This window comes from Molothrus aeneus, chromosome 18, assembly GCF_037042795.1.
Source record: "Molothrus aeneus isolate 106 chromosome 18, BPBGC_Maene_1.0, whole genome shotgun sequence".
Taxonomy (NCBI): Eukaryota; Metazoa; Chordata; class Aves; order Passeriformes; family Icteridae; genus Molothrus; species Molothrus aeneus.
The window spans coordinates 10,154,306-10,175,259 of record NC_089663.1 but is presented as its reverse complement, the minus strand read 5'-3'; the positions used below and the strand labels follow the sequence as shown (position 1 = coordinate 10,175,259).

At 50.0% G+C, this 20,954-nt stretch overlaps 1 protein-coding gene across 1 annotated transcript in view; it reads right to left on the bottom strand.

The window, feature by feature from the left end:
- SSH1 (slingshot protein phosphatase 1) overlaps positions 1–20,954 on the bottom strand; it is a 34,094-nt gene that overhangs the window by 4,619 nt on the left and 8,521 nt on the right. The window contains exons 3-14 of the mRNA XM_066562304.1: positions 12,054–12,157; positions 10,279–10,343; positions 9,448–9,569; positions 7,701–7,769; positions 7,254–7,319; positions 5,888–6,082; positions 5,493–5,586; positions 4,325–4,453; positions 3,683–3,729; positions 2,344–2,490; positions 1,528–1,728; positions 243–837 (exon numbers count right to left, since the gene is read on the bottom strand). Of these exons, the coding sequence (XP_066418401.1) occupies positions 243–837; positions 1,528–1,728; positions 2,344–2,490; positions 3,683–3,729; positions 4,325–4,453; positions 5,493–5,586; positions 5,888–6,082; positions 7,254–7,319; positions 7,701–7,769; positions 9,448–9,569; positions 10,279–10,343; positions 12,054–12,157 (1,834 nt within the window). The remainder of the gene's footprint in view (positions 1–242; positions 838–1,527; positions 1,729–2,343; positions 2,491–3,682; positions 3,730–4,324; positions 4,454–5,492; positions 5,587–5,887; positions 6,083–7,253; positions 7,320–7,700; positions 7,770–9,447; positions 9,570–10,278; positions 10,344–12,053; positions 12,158–20,954) is intronic.

The following is a 20,954-nucleotide window of genomic DNA, read 5'->3' as shown; positions in this document are numbered from 1 at the left end:
GTCATGCAAGCGAGCTGCCCACAGCACTTTACAGGGCACTCACTGGGCACTCTCTGGCATCTACATCCACAGCTTGGGCAAGCAAAGCCCTGGTGAGAAGCGCCTCGAAAAGGGAGAAGCTCATCATGGAATGAAAGGCTTTATCCAAGTCAAATGAAACTGGGCTATGAGGATGAGAAGAGCAGTTTCACTTGCAGCAGAGTCAGCCATGCCAATCCCCTCCATCTCACCTCCATACGCACCTCAAAATCCTCTGGGCAACTCCTTTTGCTGTTGTTGTTATTCAAGTTCTCCCTATTAAGCCTGCTCTCCTCCTTGTGCATGGACAAACGCCGCTTCCACTTTTCCATGGGATTTTCCTCCCTCACACCGTCCTCCCCTGGCTCCCCAAGGACCATCCTTCCCTTCCTGGGGCTGAAGTCCAGCTTCTTCTTTGCCTCTTTCTCACAGAAGCCGCCCAGCTCTGTCAGTGGCTCCGCTCTCTCTGGGGCCTTTTCCATCTCCAGCAGCCTCCCCTGGGAAGGTGTAGATGGAGGCTGTCCCACCAGGGCATCCCGCTCCAGCTGCTCCATGTGGAAGAAGCCCTCCCTGTCCCCGGGAATTTTGTTCTCCAGCAGCGTGTCCGAGAGGCGGCGGAAGCAGTACCCGAAGCCCTCGGAGCCGGCCCGGTTGTCCAGGTAGGCAGACTGGGAAGGCATGTCCAGGTCAGCCAGGCGGTTTTCCAGGTCAATGTCCAAGCTCTCCAGTAGGAAGTCTCCCGAGCCCGTGGTGCCGTCGGTGTTCTGGGGCAGGTTGCTCTCTGCCTGCTGCTTCCACAGCTTATTGTGGCGCTGCTTGCTGGGGGGAGGACAAGGACACGAGTGACTGCCCTGCAGGATGCCCAGTGCCAGGAGCTTCCTTCTGTCTCCACAGCCCAGAACCCAGGGCACAAAATATCTTCACCATTGGGATTTTTGCCCCCACCTGCCCATTCCAGAGCAGCTCCCTGAGTGCAGCCAGGGTGGGATCAGACCTTGGGAGACCCCTCAGGGCACAGAAGCCCCCTCAGAGCACAACAGCCCAAACTGACCCCTCTGCACGTCCCGTGGCACAGTTCCTGTTGAACCAGGGGACAGAATTCTCTCCTCTGTCCTTAGAAGATAAATACTACGGCCCTTGCAGTGACAGAGCCCTGGGGTTGGCACAGAAGCACGAACACTTTGCCTCCGGAATGGCCCGAGCTCAGTTCTGCCTCATAAAACAAGAACAATGCTGTGCTGAGCAGCCCTGACTGCTGAGAAATCCAAACGTGCTTCCCAAGCACGGAGAAACCCTCCCTGAATTACACCAGAGCAGCTCTCCCAGCTAATTTCCACACAGGGAGCCTGGCACAGGGAAGGTTTAAGAAAAGCATGATTGGCCCAGGGTCCCTTCTCAAGGGACCCTTCAGGCTACACCCCTCACACATCTGTGGCCATGACACCAACAGAGCCTTTGTGATGTTATCCACAACTAGCTCCTTTCCTTCCCAGTCACGCCCAGCCTTACCTGGCATCCAAAATGCCCTCGTACTCCAGCAGCTGCCGCATGAAGCCGGCGTTGGGCCGCGTGATGCTGCGCTTCTGCTTCACGTAGTTGTAGGCCTTCTCCAGGGACCAGCCGAACTCCTTCATGGCGTAGGCGATGACCGTGGATGCCGAGCGGCTCACGCCCATCTTGCAGTGCACCAGGCACTTGGAGTGGTTCTTCCTGCAGCAGGACAAACAGGAGAATAAATCCCATGTCACTGGTTATGGATCTGTTATGGATTCACTGAAGGAGGGACAGCGCTCCCTGCTCTGCCCACCCTGCACCGTGGCTCTGGAGGGGAGAACGCTCGGGATGAGGAGGGCCAGGAGAAGAATCCCTGTCCAGAAAAGGTGGGAGTTAGAGATGGGCAGCCTCATTTATTTCAGAGACCACCATGCCTCCATCCAAGTCTTTGGATACTGGGATCACTGGGAAAAGACTGAATGTAGAGGCTCAACAGGGTTTGACAGGCTATGTCTGCAGAGACAGCTGGGGCAGGTCCAACACAGATACAGCTGGGGCAGATCCAACACAGACACAGCTGGAGCAGCTCCAGAACGTCTCCAGAAGAGGAAACATCCTCATTTCCTTTCGGAAGCAAAACAAAGTAGTGACAAAAATGCTGGGCTAGAACAGGTTAATGCCAGTCCAGGAAGGGACAGGGCACGAGGGAGCTCCAGGAACTGGAATGATGATGCCAAGGCCCTGCAGTTCCTGTGGCTTTGTGAGGGCCCAAGATGAGGCACAGAGAGCTGGGATGTGCCCTCCCCCAGGGCCAGGTGTGCCAGCACTCACTTGGCCTTGTTGATGAAGTGATAAGCCTCGTTCCAGTGTGCCAGCAGGTCCGTGGTCTCCTCGTCGTACACGCGGATGTTGTGGTACGCGAACAGGCCCGGGAAGAAGTTGTCGATCTCCCGGGTGACATTCAGGATGTAGTCAATGCTGTGGGACCAGGAGAGACACCCTGAGCTGCCATGGTCACCAAACAGGCCCTGAGGGACACTGTGAATCCATGCTATCCAACCCAACACGAGCTGTAAGGTTTTGCCTAAGCCCTAATCCTAAACTCCTGGTACACAGGGCACACAGGGGCCGTTCTGCCACCTCTCACTGCCAGCACATCCCAAGTGTCCAAACACCCTGGGCACAGGAGGGAGAAGTTTATTTTATCCCATTTATTGTCTCTGAGTCTGTGTAACCCAACCAGGAACTCCTTGCTGTGTTACACAGCTCTGGGGATGCAGAAAGAAGTGAATCATCTGGGACCACAGCCCAGGAATCACCATCTCCAGCTGCAGGTTTTAGCTGCAATCCCATCCCTTCCCCTTCTTTCTGACCAAAACCATGAGAGTCACATGTTATCTCTTGATTCCTGCCAAATATCACAGCAGGGATAACAAGGTACCCCAGAATGAATGTCCAGATTGATTTATCACCTCCTATCACTGAGAAAAATCAAGGACACAGGATATTTGTCTCAGAATTTGTCCAGCTTTGCCTCTGGACACTGCATATCCCAATGCAAGACATAATCATTAATACCCTGCTTGATTTCCTTGTCCCAAGATGTGTAGACATCTGCTCCCAAGGACTCCAAATGAAACATTTTCAGCTGTGCTGAAATTGTGAAGAATTTCAGTTCCTTACAGCAAGGTTGGTGCAGGCCTTGAGTGACCAGCAAATATTTATGGGCAGAATTCTTCCTGATCCAAAAAGTGTGGCAGGGAATGGAGCCAAGCAACACCATGGGGATGGGAGAGACAGCTGGAGCTGCCTGTCCAGGCAGGTGAGGAGGAGTTTGCTCATCCACAGGCAGCTCTGCTCCATCTGAATGGAGATTTTTTTTTTTCCTTAGTGCTGCAACCTTTGCTCCTCTGCAGCCTGCAGGAATTCACACCTGGCACAGCACTGGGAACACTGGGGGATGGAGATCCTGATGGACCTCAGCAATGACAAATTTTGTTATTTTCACTCTCTGAGGTTGGAGAGATTTCTCCACACAGCTGCTGGTGGGAAGTTACCATGTGGCTGAGGGGTAAAATCATCCTTAGAGCCTGCAAATGTCCTCTGCAGAGTCCTGGGGGAATTGCAGGCACACAGTGGAGGGTTTGGAGCTGGGAGGAGCAGTACTCACCCCGAGCCCTGCAGCTCCTCCAGGTTGGAAGCGTTCCACTCGGAGCCCTGCAACAGCCACAAAAACACGTTCCCAAGGGACCCCAAAACAGCCCCTTTTCCCTCAGGTTCTGCAATCCCCCAGCCCCAGCCATCCTCCTGAGCCCCTGAGACAGAAATAGGGCATTGATGTCCTGTCCAGGGACCTGCTGAAGGAGGGACCAGGGCACAACTCGCCCACAGAGTCAGTTCCAGGCCAGGGTGAGACTGAGCTCATCCCAAATCACTGCCCCTGGCCACTCTGCAGTTTTAAACACGGGGAGAAATAATTCAGGGAAATGAAATGAATGCACCTGTGATCCCAGACATGCCACACATGAGAAGTGAGGCAAATCCTGAAACGCTGGGGATAGTTACATCTTGGATTCTCCCCAGACCTTCACAAGAGAAAGCTTTAAACTTTTAAAAAGCAGATTTTCCCCTGAAACGAGCAGTTCTTCTGACTCTATCCAGAACAACAACAAAAAGACTCCATGGGCACAAAGTGTTCATCTCTGGGAAGTCTTTGTTCCAGAGGCAGAGCCTGGTTTTGCCTGGAGTACCATCTAGTGGCAAAGGATTGGACACAGCACAGCAGAGCTCTCCTGGAGCTCCTGCCACTCACCAGGTACAAATGATCAAAAATCAGGGATGGTTTGTCCATCTGACCCAGGATCAGCAGCATCTCATTGTCTATAAATTCCTTGAATTCCTTCAAGTTGCAGTTCATGTGTTTCTCCAGCTCATTTCGGATCTGCAGAGCAAACACAAAGGATGGCATTGGAATCTTGGTGTCCAACACAAATATTTGTGGGCACTTCCCTGCAGAACACTTTTCACTTTTTCATTAAAAACAGCAACAGGGACTCAGCCTTCTGGAGACCAGGAATTTCAGCATGTGGCATCTCTCCAATTATCCCAGAATGGTTTGTGTGGGAAGGGAGCTTAAAGCTCATCTCATTCCACACCTTCCACTATCCCAGGTTGCTCCAAGCCCTGTCCAACCTGGCCTTGGACACTTCCAGGGATTCCAGCTTTTCTGGGAATTCCATCCCAGCCCCTCACCAGGCAGGATTCCTTCCCAATATCCCATCTATCCCTCCCCTCTGACAGTTTAAAACCACTGTCCTTTGCCCTGGCATCCTGGTATCCTAAATCCCCAAACTAAGGAGCTGTAAATAAAGCTTCAGATAACACCTGAGGGGAAAAAAAGTATTTTGGGGTACCTGCTCCTTAAAAATAGTAATTTGAGAGATAAAGAACAAGAGCTTGTCTGCAGGAGGAGTGAACACATCCACAGACAGACACGTTCTCAGCTTCCTCCTACCACTTGCATGTTAATAACCTGCCTTAAAAACCAAAAACCACCCCAAAAAGAACCATTCCCATTCTGATCATGTCTGCACCGTGGGTGGATGGATTACACCAGCCTGGGGGATGGATCCCAACGAGCTCTAGCCTTGATTTGTGATTTTCCATCCATAAACTCACCAGCAAAATGCTGTCTGCAAGGTCCTCTGACATTTGTCCAGGAAAAAAAAAAAGGAAATAAAACCTTCAAATCTAATTTGAAAGTCACACAGCTGTTACTGAGGTCCTGACAGACAGTTGTGATGCTGGGATTATCCTGATTTCTCAGGAGGGAGGTGCAGCAAAGCCAGAGCAAAGCCTTTACAGAACGGTTGAAATGCACATTCCAAAGCCAGGGACACCCAGGCATCTGGTGCCTGCTCACCACTCTCTAGAGAGGGAGTCTGGCAGGAAGAAGAAGAGTGAGAATTTTTTGTATTTACCTCCTTGGAAGTCACATTTTCCAGGTCCTTGCTGGTCATGATGCTCCGGAGCTTGGCTTTAATGAGCCGCTCCGTTCGTTCCCTTTCTGTCGGCCTGGGGAGGAACAGGAAGAGGAGAGGATGAATCCAGGCTGGCAGCACCTGCACAGCACTGAGGACTGAGGGGAAAGGCTTGGGTTAAAGAGAATCTTTATGGGAATCATAGAAAAAAAAAAGAAAAAAAGCGGTTTGTTGGTGCTTATACATTATATCACAAGCTAAAGTTTCGGGTCTGATTATTTCACACAAATTCTCTTTTGTAGCCCCAGAAAAGAACCAGGCCAGGAAGAACAGGGAGAAGGGAAGATTTCCTTCATGAGCCAAGAAAACTTTCCCAAATAAAATGCTGCACTGACTTGTCAACAAAGAGGGCGGGGGAGTCGGGGCGGGTGGACTCCAGGTCCTGCATGGCGTTCCACTCGTTGATGCAGCTCTGCTCCGAGCTGATGCAGCTCTCGTAGTAGGTGGCCCACACCAAGGCCACCCCCCCTGGGAAGTAGTTGTACCTCCTGGCAACTTCACAGGCTTTGTGGAGGATCTGTAAAGCAGACCTGCACGGTGGGAGAAGAGATTTGGGCAGCTGTGAGCAGACAAAGCAGGAGCTGAGAGAGTTTCATAGAGAAAAGTGATTTTCAGCTTTAGTTGTTGCAGTTTGCTCTTTGAAAGCAGGAAATTTATGGTGCCAGAGCTCAAAGAGGCACAAACTGCACCTTGGGGGCTTCTCACAGCAGGGCTGAGGCAGGGGCTGAAATCTTCTCCTAATTAATAGGGAAGAAGGAGGCACAAGTCGCTCTGGGATCTAATCATGAACCAACTTGTACAGCCAAAGGAAGATAAAGAACAGGGACAATTTTCCAACCACCTCCAGCAAGGAGCCTGATGCATATTTACCAGCATTCCTGGCCCCTGACAGGCTCCAGGGACAGGGCCCAGATTGGGTCATTTGTTTTTGCAAATCCTAACATTACTTTTTCCTTTCTTCCCTCCTCAATTTTTCCTTTCTTTAAGGCTCTACTCTGAAGTTGTTGCACTGAACACATCAACCACATCCAAGGCTGGCAACAGAAGGGGCCAAATTCAAAACTGACAGGAACAGGAGATTTGTTTGTTTTTGTACCAAACCATCCCCAGCACAACATCCTGCTGCACAGCTGTATCTCCTCCCTAGGAGATGCTGCAGGGACAGGAATCTCTCCAGGCTCCAAGGGGACACAGCATTGCCCAGGCAGAGGGAGATGCAGTTCCATGTGGAGCAGCCTCTTCAGGGAGGAATTTGCTGGCTCAGGGGTTTGGAATCCCTGCACAGGGGAGGGGTGGCAGGAGCTGGAAGGGGAATGGACACCTGGGGCTGCAGGAACCCCAGGAATGGGGCAGGACACTGGGAATGCCACAGGCTGGCAATGGGCCCTGAACCTCCTCTGTCAGCCAGTGAGAAAAACATGCAGAGAGAGGAAATTCTTGGAATTCGAGCTCATCTTTCATATTTATTCATCTCCCTGGTGCCACTTCCCCCATGCTGAAGGACACAGAGCTGCTCTGAACTGAAGCAGCAGATCCTGCTTTGGGATCAGGATTCCCACAGCCCCTCTGCTGACACAGGGAAGCAGATCTCTGCTGCAGCTCACTAAATACCCATTGTGGAGAAGGCTAAAATGCAGCTGATTTTTTTAAATATTTACTGACAGAAAGGAGAGGGTCTCCCTGAGCCCACCCCTCACGTACCACATGGCTTGCACTGACACAGGTTTGAAGATGTGCATCCTCCCTGCAGTGCTCACGCTGAAGCCACTGATGGAGAGAGGGAAAATTGAGTCAAAAACTGCTTTTCTCTGCACCCCAACCTGCCCTCCACAAACAGCCACTGCACACAAAGGCCAAAAGAATCAGGATGAGAATTTCTCTCACTGATTTTCCAACCTCCCAAGTATGAATGGCAAGAGGCTGCCAGGAAGGGGAGCTCCAGTCCTCAGTGGGGTTTCAGAGCATTCCCTGGAACCACAGGAGCAGTGTGAGGGCAGCAAGACAAGAACTCACTGTCTGAATAAGAGGACTCTGCAGCCATGAATCCAAAATGGGCACTTCATTTGCAAGGTGATGGAGAATCTCTCCCAGAGCAGCCCCCAGGTAGGGAAGGACATTCACATTTATCCTTTCAATGTGGTTTCTTACCCATCCCCATCCAGATGGATTTTAGTATCACTCCACAGGCGAAGAACCATTCCTATAGTGCAGCTTTTACTGGAAGAGAGATGGTGAGACAGGAAGTTAAATATAGGCCACAATGTGGTCATGCCAATAGCCTAAATTATTAATACTCTTTAAATTTTAAAATCCTCAAGCCTTGCTCTAGTAATCTCTTGTAATATTTCAGGCCATTAAATAAAACTGGAAGCTGGAGTCTGAAGGTCTGACAAGGTGATAACTCGTGGTGATTGCTCCATGGGATCACTCTAACAGGTGGAACAGATGAAAATGGATTTTAGGGGTTTATCTGACCCAAAAGAACACTTTCAGTTCAGACAGGCAATCTGGCAAGAAAACCCTGCTATAATGAAGGCCAGGAACTTCCAGCCATAAATAATTAAGCTACTGAGATATTCAGGTTTTAAAGGAAATTGGGATGCAGACAGCAACAGAACTCCATCCTTCCTCTTGCCTCACATCAATAATCACCAGGAGCCAATTAATGTAAGGCTGTTTCAGAGTGGAGGGTGACATGGCAAACCTCCCCTGCTGTGGCACACCAAGGGAATGCCACATGGGAATTTCAGAGCAGAACAGAGGCAGCATCAAAGCCAATGACAATAATCTGACAAGGCTGGGAGCTTCCCTACAGATCCCTCTGCTGTACAGAGCTTCCCCTTCCCACCTTCCAGGGGAAACCACCACTAAGGTTTTCCAGAATGAAACAAAACTCACAGAGGCTGCACCACAAGGACAGGGCAGCTTGTTAAATCCTGGGAGAACACACACAACAGCCTGGCAGCTCCAGCCTCTGACTCCAGTTCTGCCAAACCAGCCCCTTCTCCCTGAGCCAAGAGCTTTTCTGCCTTGGTTTACTCACCAGAACTGGAATAATCTGAGAGAGGCTGCAATAACAAAATATTTCACTTGCTTTTCCAAATACTGTGTGCTCTTATCAGTCAGACAAAAGGAACAGCTCGTTGCTGACACAGTTGTTTGTTGGTTTTGGAGCCACTTCTGCAGTATTGTTTTTTGACGTTATTTGGCAACAAAGCTACTACAAAAGCAGCTCCATTGCATCATTCCATCAACACACTGGAGTCTGGGGGAGAGAATGAGTTCCAGTTTTGCAAATGTGTCTGCAAGAGCATTTTGTAGGGAACAGGCAGCAAACTCCCACTGGTGAGGTGGATGCCACAGCCTTTGATTCCACAGAGGCTGAAAGAGACTCATCCCCTGTGATGGTGTTTGCAGGGGTCTTAGGATGGGGGAAGAGATGAGGATCTGACTCCATGTTTCAGAAGGCTTGATTTATTATTTTATGATCTATATTATATTAAAACTATACTAAAAGAATAGAAGAAAGGATTTAATCAGAAGGCTGGCTAAGAATAGAAAAGGAATGATAACAAAGGCTTGTGACTGACCGAGACAGTCTGGACAGCTGGGCTGTGATTGGCCATTAATTAGAAACAACCACATGAGACCAATCCCAGATGCACCTGCTGCATTCCACAGCAGCAGATAACCATTGTTTACATTTTGCTCCTGAGGCCTCTCAGCTTCTCAGGAGAAAAAAATCCTAAGGAAAGGATTTTCCATAAAATGTGTCTGTGACAATCCCTGTGTCCTTTCCCTCGCTGCAATCTGCAGATGCAGGTAACCCACCTGCTCAGGGACAGTTTGGTGCTGCCAGAGAGCCCATCCTGCCTGGCTGCCAGCTCAGACCTACCTCTCCTTGCTGGAGAAGTCCACTCCCAGCAGGATGTTCTCCTCGGTGTCCTGCCGCCCGTTGCTGTACACCACCACCATGTAGCGCACGCGGTCGCTCCACACGCTCTCCAAACGCACGGCCTGCAAAGCCCCTCTGCCTCATTAGTGCTGCCACAGGGCTTTGCAAGGTCTGACTACCCCCAAAAGCTCTATTTAGTGCAGTATGGAAGATACAGCAAGGCTTGTTGCTGTTTTGGTGAGGGGAAGATGAGCTGAGATTACAGGTTGGGGAAACGCTACAAAATGTAACCCAAAGGTTTGCTCTGAAGTTTCAAGCAGAAGTGCTAAAATACTGGTCATGCACTGAACTGAAAACAGGCAGGCTTCTCCCACACCCAAACCTTCACTGAAATAGCTCAGTCCTGCAGGAGGCACAACTGGCATCAACTTCTCTGCAGAGAAGTGACTTTTACAGCAGATTTTTATCTGCAGATTTCTTCAAAAGAAAGCCCAGCCCAACTGATGCAAGCAATTTCAAGGCTGACTTAAAAGTGTCCAAGAGAATCAGCAAGGTCCTGTCTCTCCTCCTGCATTACTGTTTGTCAGCTGGATGGAAAATGAAATCTAACACAACACATTTCAGGCAGAGCAGCTCCCTGAGCCAACTCACACCTGGACACAAGGACCATGACAACAGGAGTGGTCAGGAAAAGGGGGTAGGGCTGGAAACCAGCACAGAGTTAAAGCAGCTCTGAAATCCAGGATTTGCCAATGCTTTTCCTGCTCCTCTACAGGTCTGTTGCAAACACTTCCAAGAGAAAAGAGAGCAGGAAAATGCACCTGTCCTTACCAGTTTGATCCTGTCCTCACAGCGCAGGAGGTTGATCATCACCTGGAGGTGCTGGGGCAAGTCACCTGCACAGAAAGCACAGCAATCATCACAAAGGGGCTCCTGCTGCACTAGGAATCAGCAGAGTCTTGACCTTTAAAGAAATTAGATGGTTTTGAGTCAAAACAATACTAATTAAGGAGGTCAATTAGCTTTGCTGTCCCAGACAGCACTAAGAGCAATGAGATTCTTGGATGGGCATTCCCTGGATGGGTGAGAACCCAACCTTACAGAATTTGGAAGCCACCAAATCAATTGAAACCACCAGTGCCTGGCACAAGAGAGGATTTCTCTTCCTGTCACAGCACCCTAGAGAGGACAGAAAGGTTTGGCCATGAGAACAGGTGAGGAAGAAGAGAAGGAAAAACTCTGATTAAAGAAACAGGAACAAAGGAGAAAAGAACAACTTTGAGCAGTGAATCACTCCCAGCATGGTGGGATCAGCCCCACCAGCCCTACAGAGGGTGTGACTGAGCATGAGTGACCTCCAGAGGGAAGGGCTGCAGCAATGGCCTGGCTTGGGTGATGGAGCCCTTCTGTCTCCAAGTTCTGCTCGTGCACTGAGTCCCCTCAGCTCCAGTCCTGTGGGTACATTTGTTTGGGGAAAGCAGACGAAAGGAACAAGGAATCTACAGGAAAACAAACCAAGTTCCCATCTAATAACTCAGTAATGCACTCATAACTTTCCATGGGAGATAAAATTCCTTCCGTAGGCTGTTTGCTGGGTATGTGGAATTGCTGACAGTTAAAGAAACCCAAAGCCAAGCTTGGCACTCAAACACCCCCTTTGTGCTGGAGTGTTTGCTAAGCAGCACCACACAGTACCACACTGTGCCTTTCCCACAGGCTCCTGCCCTCAAAATGCCCCAAAATCCCAGTTCTTCTTGCCCAGTACCCACCTATTCCCAAAGTGCCAAAGGCAGAGGGTGTAAATCTGGGGAAGCAGAATCAACTTCCCTGGATGCCCTTATCTGCATCCAAATCTCTGTGTACACTCACCACACCACTCCCTGCCATTTCTTCCCACCAGCTGGCAACTGGAAGGGCCTGGGGGAAGCAGGACAGTCTGTTCTTAAACCACGATAAACTCCAACAGATTGTGGTGAGCTGACAGGAAAGGGGGTTTTCCTGAAACCAGGATATGAGCAGCTATCAAATGTACATCTGTCCAGATACCCAAATCCTGATCAAACATCCCTTAATCTGACCAGCAACATCCAGACAAAACCAGCAACAGGAAGTTCCAAAGCAAAAAGTCCCAAGCTTCAGATGACTGGAGGCTGGGAGAGCCCCTGGAGGAATGTCCAGGACATCCCCAAGTGCCCAAGGGGTGCTGAGTTCTGTGACTCAGCCCTGCCACAAGCCAAAGGGGAGGCAGAGATTAACTCACTGAAGCACAAGTGACATTTCCTCCTCTGTGGCTGAGGGAAATGGAGAGATATTCCACACAGCCCTTCTGGCTGCACAGGCTTCCCTGCCTGAAGAAAGCCATGCAAAATGCCATGGTTTTCACAGAGAATAAGTTTCTATTCCAGTCACAGTTCCAAGAGAATGATAAAAGTTTAAACCAAAACTCAATGATCCCAATAAAAAACTCAGGAATTTGAAACCCTGGGTTTGTTCAGCAGGTTGTACAAGGCTCACCAGGACAAGCTGGGGTGTCACCCACCTGTGCCATCAGCCTGTCCCTTTGGATGAGAGGGAAAAAGGATCTCCAGAGGGGATTGAATCATTACCTGCATGCTTGTGGGGATGCTGGAGGCTTCTCTGGCCCTGGGAGCTGTTTCCTTGCTGTAAGAAAAGAGCTGCACCTTTCACCATGAAAAAGCTCTCACTGAGGCTGGAAAATAAAAAACAAAACACACAGGAGTCAGCTGAAAGGAAAGAGCAGCAAAATGTGCACATCTGGGAAAGGAAGTGCTTTCCTCACTAAAATAGTAGGATTTTGCCACAGCCACTTGCACAGCATGACTCTGGGATTATTCATGGATTATTCATCTGTCATTTTCCAGCACTGTTTTATTACTTGGCCCCTGCAGGAGATACTTGCCTGAGCTGTCATGGGCTGGAAATGACTTTATCACTTGATTCTAGAATTCTGCAACTCAAAAGAAGCAAAGGGTTGGACTTTTTACAGGCTGAGACCTGCAATGGACTGGAGAGCAGGTTCTGAGCCCATCACTTCCTGCTGATTGCAGTTCTTGACATTTCTCTGGAATGCAAAAACAAGAACCTGCAACTGTGTAGATTTAAAGGGGAAGGGAGATGGAAGCTGCACATCCCAAGGGAAAGGACACAGCTCTGGACCCTCAGGGAAAAACAAGCAGCACAAGAGCAGAGGTTTGGCTGTGCTGTGGCTGGATCAGCATCCTGGGATAGAGTCTGGGCAAACACAGTGACATTTCCAGAGGGAAATGACACCCAGGAGCATAAAGGAGGAGAAGGTAGAACAGCACTGTCACAGTCAGATTTCACATGAGAACCTCAGAAATCCTTCAGAAGCAGCTTTGGCCAGAAGCAGTGAAGTTGTATTTCCCACATAGCTGGAAATCCCTGTCTCCTGAGACACCTTTCAGCTGCACAGGAATTGCTTGGGATGTGTTTGCTCTGCTCCCCAAACAGCACAAGAGCCAGCTGTTGCTCCAAAGCCCAACTTTCCACCACCCCACGCTTGCAGCCATAGATCACCATCAATTACTGTCTGCATCCACTAAACAGAAATGCTCCATTATGAGACTGTGCTACACAGGAGCTCCTTATGCTCCAACAAATGATCCCACTGGAGTCACTGCTCCCAGCACTCATCTATTCCATATTTTATCCATGGTCTTTGCCTTGGGGCAGGAGTGAGTGGTAATGCTCCCAGTGCTCTGTTCTACCTCAGCATTTTTGTGAGGACAGACATGAAATTCACGTCATTTCAGATTTTTTAACTTCTTAAGAACACAGTCCAAGTTCCCAGGAAAAGCTTCCTCCTGTTCCACTGAATTTCAAGAATTCCCCAGAAAAATATGGATCAGGTTTAAATTAGAGATTTCAGTTGCTTTTAAAAAGTGAACTAAAATTTTTGCCTGAACTTCAGGCTCCACAAGATCAGTAAAGCACAGCAGGAGAAGAACACTCTAATTCCAACAATTCTCCACCTCCATTCCCACAGGGTTCCAGCACTCCCCCCTCACCTCACTGGCTGGGTGTGAGCAGGATCCGAGCTCAGCCTGGCTCAGGATAACGGCACCCACGGCTGCAAATGGGAACAAATGGGAATGTGGCTCCTTCCAAGAGCCAGCCAGGAAGAGCCTTGTTTCCTTTTCACCCCAGACCTCACAGGAAAGCGTTAAAAAAGGCCAGAAGTGACACAAAGGCAGCGACCCCCACACAATGTATGGGATATTCAGCACTTCCAAGAGGCAGGGAATGCTTAGATCATGCACCAGGAGATAATTCACAGCATTCCCACCCTGAGAATCTGGGGGAAAATTTCTTTGGGAAAGCAAAAAAATATCCTGAAATAGGATATTTTACTCCAGTGTTTTACCCCAAAGGATCTTTGATCTCAAAGTACTGCCTAGGATTTCTACAGCAGGAAAAACCTTGGAAAAAGCAGAGCTCCTTCCGAAAGTTATCAGGATCTCCTGCTCTGATGATACATCTTGACAGATGTTCTCCTCTCCTGCAGTCAGGAAATCTGTGACAATAAAGCAGAATATTCCCAGTTGCAGGCAAAAGGGAAAGCTGTGCTGCTGGAGCAGAGTGGTCCAGGAAAAGGACAATTCACAGAGCAAAATATTTGTTCCCGTGTATCCATGTGTGTGGAAATGAACCAGAAAGCCAAGCCAGGAGCCTGCTGAGAGCAAGGTTTCCATTCCCACTGAGATCCCCGTTCCTACCCTGCACAAACCCTCCCGTACCCCCAGCGCTGCCCATCTCCACACCAGCTCCGGTTTCCATGTGCCCAGCACGGTGCCAGGCACAGGGAACACACCCAAACGCCTCTTTGCTCACAGTTTACACCACATTGTAACAACAACGTTACCCAAGCCCAGCCCTTATCTCCGCTCCGGGAACTGTCTGCGCTCTGCCACTTCTCACAACTGCTCTGGGCACAGCTCAGTGAGAAAGGCAAGGCACAACTCCCTTGTAAATCCTGCAATCCCAGTAAACAACAAACTCCGAGCTTTTTTTTTTTTTTTTTTCTTTTAAACTCCTAAAGAGCACCCAAATCCTGGCATTAAAGAACATCCCTATCCTCTCTGCCCCTCGGCAGGGGTGACAGATGCCCCGAAGCACAACCCATACATACTAATTCGGGCTGGTTTTCTTTGCACAGCGGCAGCATCGTGGTGGCCCCAGCGTCAGACAGAAGTCAGCAAAATCGAAAAGATTCATAACCAGCTGGAAAACTCACATACTTTTGCTTCTAAACCCATTAAAAAAAAAAAAAAAAAACAAAAAAAAAACCAAAACCAGCAGATGGCAAAGAAAAGGTCAAGCGTATTTTCTGTGTGGAGCAGAGGAATCGCGGCTGCCGATGCTCCCCGGGAACTGGATGGCTTTTAGGGAACACTGTGTCTTCCACTGATATCCTGCCTTGAAAAAGCACTTGTCCCAACACATCCTGATGAAAGAGCCATTCAAGAGGGGAAACAAGCAGCTGAGGCTCGGCTAATCGTTTCCCTCCTCCAGACTTGTTTGTTTGTTTGCTTCCCCCCTCGTGCTCCAGAGGCTCCTATCAGCACCCACACAGCCCCTGCCTGCGGGAAGTCCACATTCCCTGGGAGGGACAGACGAGAGGAAAAGCATCCCAGGGACTGGTGCCTGATCGTTCCTTTACAGTTAAAGCAATGCTTCAATACAGATACAGGAAATTTAAATGGTCCTTCCCTCAGTGTACAGCTCCCCCGTTGGATTTTCAGAGCCATTCCTGAGCTCCTGCTGGACAAGGAGTCTCTCAGGTGCTCGGTGTTTGTGTGTTAGGGGATGGGGAGCACTGAATTCCCTGAATATTTGTTCCTTACAAACCCCAATTCTTTCTGCAGGCCTACACACTATAAGGCCACTCAGGTTCCACCAGCCTGACCAGGGGAATGAGGAGCTCTCTGTGCATTCTCAGCCAGTTTTCACCCAGTTTGACTGGCACACACCACAGAAACCACCCAATCCCTGGATGCCCTTCCAGGAATCCTGACCAGCACAACTTCTTTACAAGGAGTCACTTCAGGCTCTCGAATAAACACAGAGCCCACTCACAGCCCCAGGACCCTGATGCTCCAATACAGCTGCAGGCCAGCTCTCCTCCCACTCCTTGACCTCGGCTTACCAAACACAGGAAATTATTACCCCAAAAGAGGGAAAAACCAACACTTCCAACACCTGGGAAATGCCAGGAGTGTCAGGAGGAGGGTACAGACAGTGACAGTCCCTGCTGCCCCCAGAGGCTGGCAAGGACAGGGTGCTCTTGGCCACAGCCCTGCCTGAGAGGGCACCAGAGGCTGTTGCTCCATCCGTTGGCTCCGTGCTGCTCAACTTGAAAAGGAAATATTTCTTCCCCTTTGGGAAAGCTCCAGAGGAGCGTGGCTACAACACACATCAGCCCCACTTGGAGTGGCTGAGGAACACAATAGGCAGCGCCTTCCCGGCGGTACAAACTGCCACCCCCCCGGGGCCAGGAATGCCAGAAAGCAATCCCGTACAAACACCGCGTTTTGGGAAAAGAGACAGAGCTGCTCATGCTCCTGGGCAGGCAGATGCCAGTCCCACAAGAGCTTCCCCCAGGCAGTTTGCTTTGCCATCGTGGCTCCAGCTGTGGGGTGTCCCAGGAGGAATCCTTGCATGCCTCATGTGCCTGAGTTTCATGTTTTAATGGGGAAATCTCACATAAGCCATAATCATCTTGCAGGACACAAGAAAACACTCTGTTAACATATCTTATAGCTACAGAACTCATCTCAAAATAAAGATCCACAAACAGAGTCTGGAGAAAGAAAGCCACTTTTCCTGGGAAGACCCAGGCAAGCCTGAGGTGAGTGAGCAGCCTCCTGCAACCAGGTCTGTGTTTAAGGAAGAAAAGAAACCCCAACTCCCACAAGAAAAGGAATATTCACTTCTCTCAAAATTGGTCATGATTTTACAAAGGCAAACATGGTAATGCCTCCCAGTTCTTTGGGTTTCATGGCATCTTCTACTCAAAACATTTCCAAACTGATAAGGTGATGGAAAAACAGGCCTTGTGAGCACCACAGAATGGAACACACTTCCCTTTTCTATAGCCCTGTTGATAAGGAGGAAGAGAACTGATTTTCTTTTCTCCCTTTTTCTTCCCTCCTTTGCTGCTTGGTCTGGAACAAGCTTGGCCACCTCAAGGCAACTGAGAAAGAACAAAAACCAACCCTGGAGAGGGGTGAGCCAGCCCTGCTGGATGCTCCCATAGCCCAGCCAGACCCTCCATATTCCAAGGGTGGATTTTAGGCAGGACACTGCAGCGAGCAGAGGAGACTGGCATTGTCCCACAGCCACACCACAACAGCAGCACAACCCAAGCTGGGCAGGAGCACATCAAAGAGAAAGGAAAGAAACAGGAAGAGTTGAGAGCAGCTGTGTGGCTCCTGCTCCCCAAAAAAGCCGACGGTTAAGGTGGAGGCACTGCTTGCTCTGGGCTGATAGAGGCACATCTGATAACACTTCCTGATCACCAGAGGGGCCTTTGGAAGGGCCCTGAGCAACACAAAACAGCAGAGGGGGAAAAAGGGACTTCACAGCTGCTCCTTCCCATGGCACTGCACAGCCCCAGGGACACCAGCAGCAGCAGCAGCAAGTCCCTTCTCCTGCTCTTAATGAAGTGTGTCCAAGTGGCCTTTGCTCCGTGTCACACAAGGATTAAAGGGACAAACAGAGGTGGGAATATCAGCACAGCCATCCCAGCTCAGCCCCACGTGGAGCAGGGCTGCCACAGGAGCAGTGTGCTCCCCAGGGAGCAGCACCTGGAAAAGCCCAGTTCCAACACTGCAAAGATGGTTTAGAACAAAGAGCTCTTGCACATGTGTAGGATTTGGGATATGCTGACAGACTGACCTGTGGTCAGGACTGCAGAGGCCCAAAACACCTGGCAAGGTCAGAGACATCTGCTCAGGACCACTTGGATTGAGGTGTTTTTATTACCAGAAATGCAAGGCAGGAAAGCTCTTTCCATACCCATGACTTCCACGCCCAAAGTCATCATTCCCAGACCTCCTGAGCTGAAGACAAGTCACCCCCAGAAGAAAAGCAAAATGTGGGCTGCAGGTTCACAAGGAGAACATCTCCCCTTCCTCAGACACAGCCAGAGCATCTCTGTGCTGGAAGGGGTCAGGCAGCAGCTCCAGCTGGGGGGTGTTGGTTGTAAAGCCTCCCTGCAGGAGCAAACATCTCTCCCCTCTATTTTGAAGGAAGTGAGATGTTGGGGAGACCAAAAACCTCAACAGGCTTTGCTGTTGTCAGCAGAGCAGGGAGCAAGGGGAGTGTGAGTGTGCATTGTTGGGCTCGGAGGCGTGGGGATCGTGGGCCACAGCCCAGCAGGAATGCTGACAGGGCTGCAGACACTGCAGGCCATTCACACACAAACGCTCCTCTGGCACAAAGGGCAAAGAGACAAAAATGAAATCAATCATGAAGCCCACAAAAGCCAATTTCCCAACAGAAATAGACTGGTGATGATGTCCCTCCAGCCACTCCTGGGATGCACTGGGCTGGAGCGGTGATCAGCACAGATCCAGATCTGCACAGAGCAGAACCAGCTCAGCTCTGAGTATCCCACCCTGGGGGCAACCCCAGGATCCAGGCTGTGCCTGCAGACAAGCCTGGAGCAGCTGGGATAAACCCTCCAAGAGAAAGGGCAGGAAGAGGGAAACAAACAAATGAGCAGGATCATGGATCATTCCCCATTCCAGCAGACTTGCACAAAGTAAATTGACAGAACTGCTCCCAAACAGCCAGGAATGAGAAAATTCTAGGAATCCCTAGTACTTGGATGGTGAAAAGCCAAATAAAATAAGAGATTGTTTCACAAGGAAAAAGAAATCCTTTCTGCTCATCCCATTAATTGCAGAGTTCAAAAAGGCACGAGGCTGATCCCAGCCATCACCCAGCTACGCCATGGGCTTGGAACTCGCTCTGAATCCCCAGGAGCATTTCTGAGATTCCCACTGGAACACGATGGCGTTTTGGTGACAGTCACTGTCTCAGGAGGCCAGGCCAGATCCTCTCTAACCTCAGCCTGCAGGAGATGCTAGGAAGAGGAGTATTAACCCTACAAGCGCCCCAGCACTGGTGTCCCCAGTGCATGCCCTGGACTGTCCCCAGCCTGCTGTGCCAACCCCAGGGCCACCCACCCTGCCATGGGGGCTGGCCAGAGCTGCTCCACACAGCAGCTCACCCTCACCTGGAGTCATGGACTTGGAGAACAAGGCTTGGGAAAGCAGCAGCTGGCAGAGGGGAACACACAGAGATCACAGCATCAGCAACAATATGGATTTCCCTGGTGGTCTGACTATTCCCAAAACACTGGCTCCCTGTATTTTCCTACAAGTCACTGTTCTGGGTGTTGCCACGTTCCTGCCATTGCTGTTCCATGACCACAGGTAAGGGGGGAGCCAGGCCACAAGCCCTGGAGCTGTCCCAGAGCAGTGTCTGAGCTGAAGGAGAGGTGGGATGATGCCCACCATGGAGGGCACACCAGAGGCAGAGCTCCCCCCACGCTCCCGGCAGGAGCTGATCCTGCTCCTGTCCTCCTCCCTAGCCAAGCTGTCAGCACATGGGCCCATCCTCCTGCATTCCTCCTGTCAGCCCATTGTTTTAATACTTGAAACTATTTTATTAAGTCACCCCACTTCACCCACTCAGTGTCTCCCAGAGAAACAAGTGGAAACTCTCCAAGGGCGCTGCTGGAAAAGAAAAGGCAGGTGAGGAACAGCTTGAAGGATTAAGGGAGCAGCTCCCGAGCGGTGCGAGCGAAGGTCAGCCAGGACACAGACAATGGCATTGGAAGCATGGCTGGGAATCTTGGTGGCACAGCAACCCAAAAACCCAGCTGAGCTGCCAGGTTTCAGAATGGCTCCAAAAAAGGCAGCAGAGACCAGGGAGTACTTGACACATTGGTAATGTGGAAAAAACAAAACAAAATAAATCCAGGCGGATCACGCGCGGTGAGAGCAGAGTGAGAAAAGTTCTGGCTCAGCCCTGACACCTCGAGTGTTTGACTGGACTGCACCCCCTGAGGGTACACAGCCAGCATTCCCAAAATCAGGAGAGTGCCAGGCAGGGGCAAAGCTCACTGACAATGGAAAAGTGGTGGTAAAAACCCCAGGATCATCCTTCTTTTCCCCCTCCACTCCAAAGGCATCTTTTCCAAGCAGGGTGGTGTTGCAGAGGGAAGCTGACAGCTGGAGGTCAGGATGTTTTGCAGGGCTGGGAGGGAGATGCCAAGCCATGGGCAGCAGTCTCCACTGGGATGCAAGTGTTGGACACGGTTGGATGTGACCATTTGGATGGCAGACAGAACAAACAAGGAACCTGGCAGCTTTTTGGGAAATCTGAACGGGACATTTTGTCCCATTCTCTGCATTTCTGGTTGACTTGGTCCCTGATATGAAGGTTTCCTTCACCAGCAGTTCTTGCAGCAAGGATTTCTTCAAGAAACTGAAATTTTCAGAGGGGGAAGACAAGCCCTGCAGAGGAGAGTCCTGATCCAAGATAAACCTAAACAACTGGTGGATGTGATGTGCACCCAAATCTGTTCAAATCTGGGCTTATTTTTGTGCAGTGGTAAAGTGATTCTGTGTCAGGGATTTAAATGCTGCAAAGGGATGTGTAAATGTTTGGGAAAAAAATCAGTGCTCTCAGGAAATAATCTCAACACTCTTCATTAGAACTAAAACCAGGCCTGGGAAGGTGTTATGTCCATTCCCCATTCCAAAAACATTTTAGGAGTATTTGCCAGGTAGAACACAGCTCTGATCTGTATGAGAAATGCCTGACTCACAGATCTTGGCAGACAATTATCAAAGATTAAGATATTTAAAATCTAGAGGCATTTGAAACCAAAATATTGTTCTGACCCAGCTCTAACACCTAAATAAACAGTGACCACACTGGCCTTTTACAGGAACAAGTGCTCAGTGCACAGCCAGCACCTCTGATAATAGGGCCTCATGATTTGGGTTCTGCCAAACTGCTGAGGTTTCGTGGAAGAAAAAAAAAAACCCCAAAAGATTTAGATACAATTCCAAAAGAGTCTGATCATCACATCTTTAAATTGGCAGCTCCCTGCTGTTCCTCTACCTACGTCCAAGTAAACTCCTCATATTGCTCAATTTCAAGTCAGCAACAATTTCCTGGAAAGGCCAGATCTTAAATAAGCGTCAAATAAGTGAACGTTTCCCCAGCTCTGTGGCCTTTGAACATCCACACACAGCCCACCACAAAATGGAAAGGTCTAATTACACCTTCCTGAGCTTCCAGGGCCACACCTCCGGGCTGAGAGCTCCCGAGGGCCGGGGGCTGGGCCGGTGCCTCCCCATTGTACGGAGCACGCTAAGGCAGGATGCTGCCGCCGGCCAGGATGTGATTCAGCGTCCTGTTTTGAACGCTTCATGAAGTCAGCAACT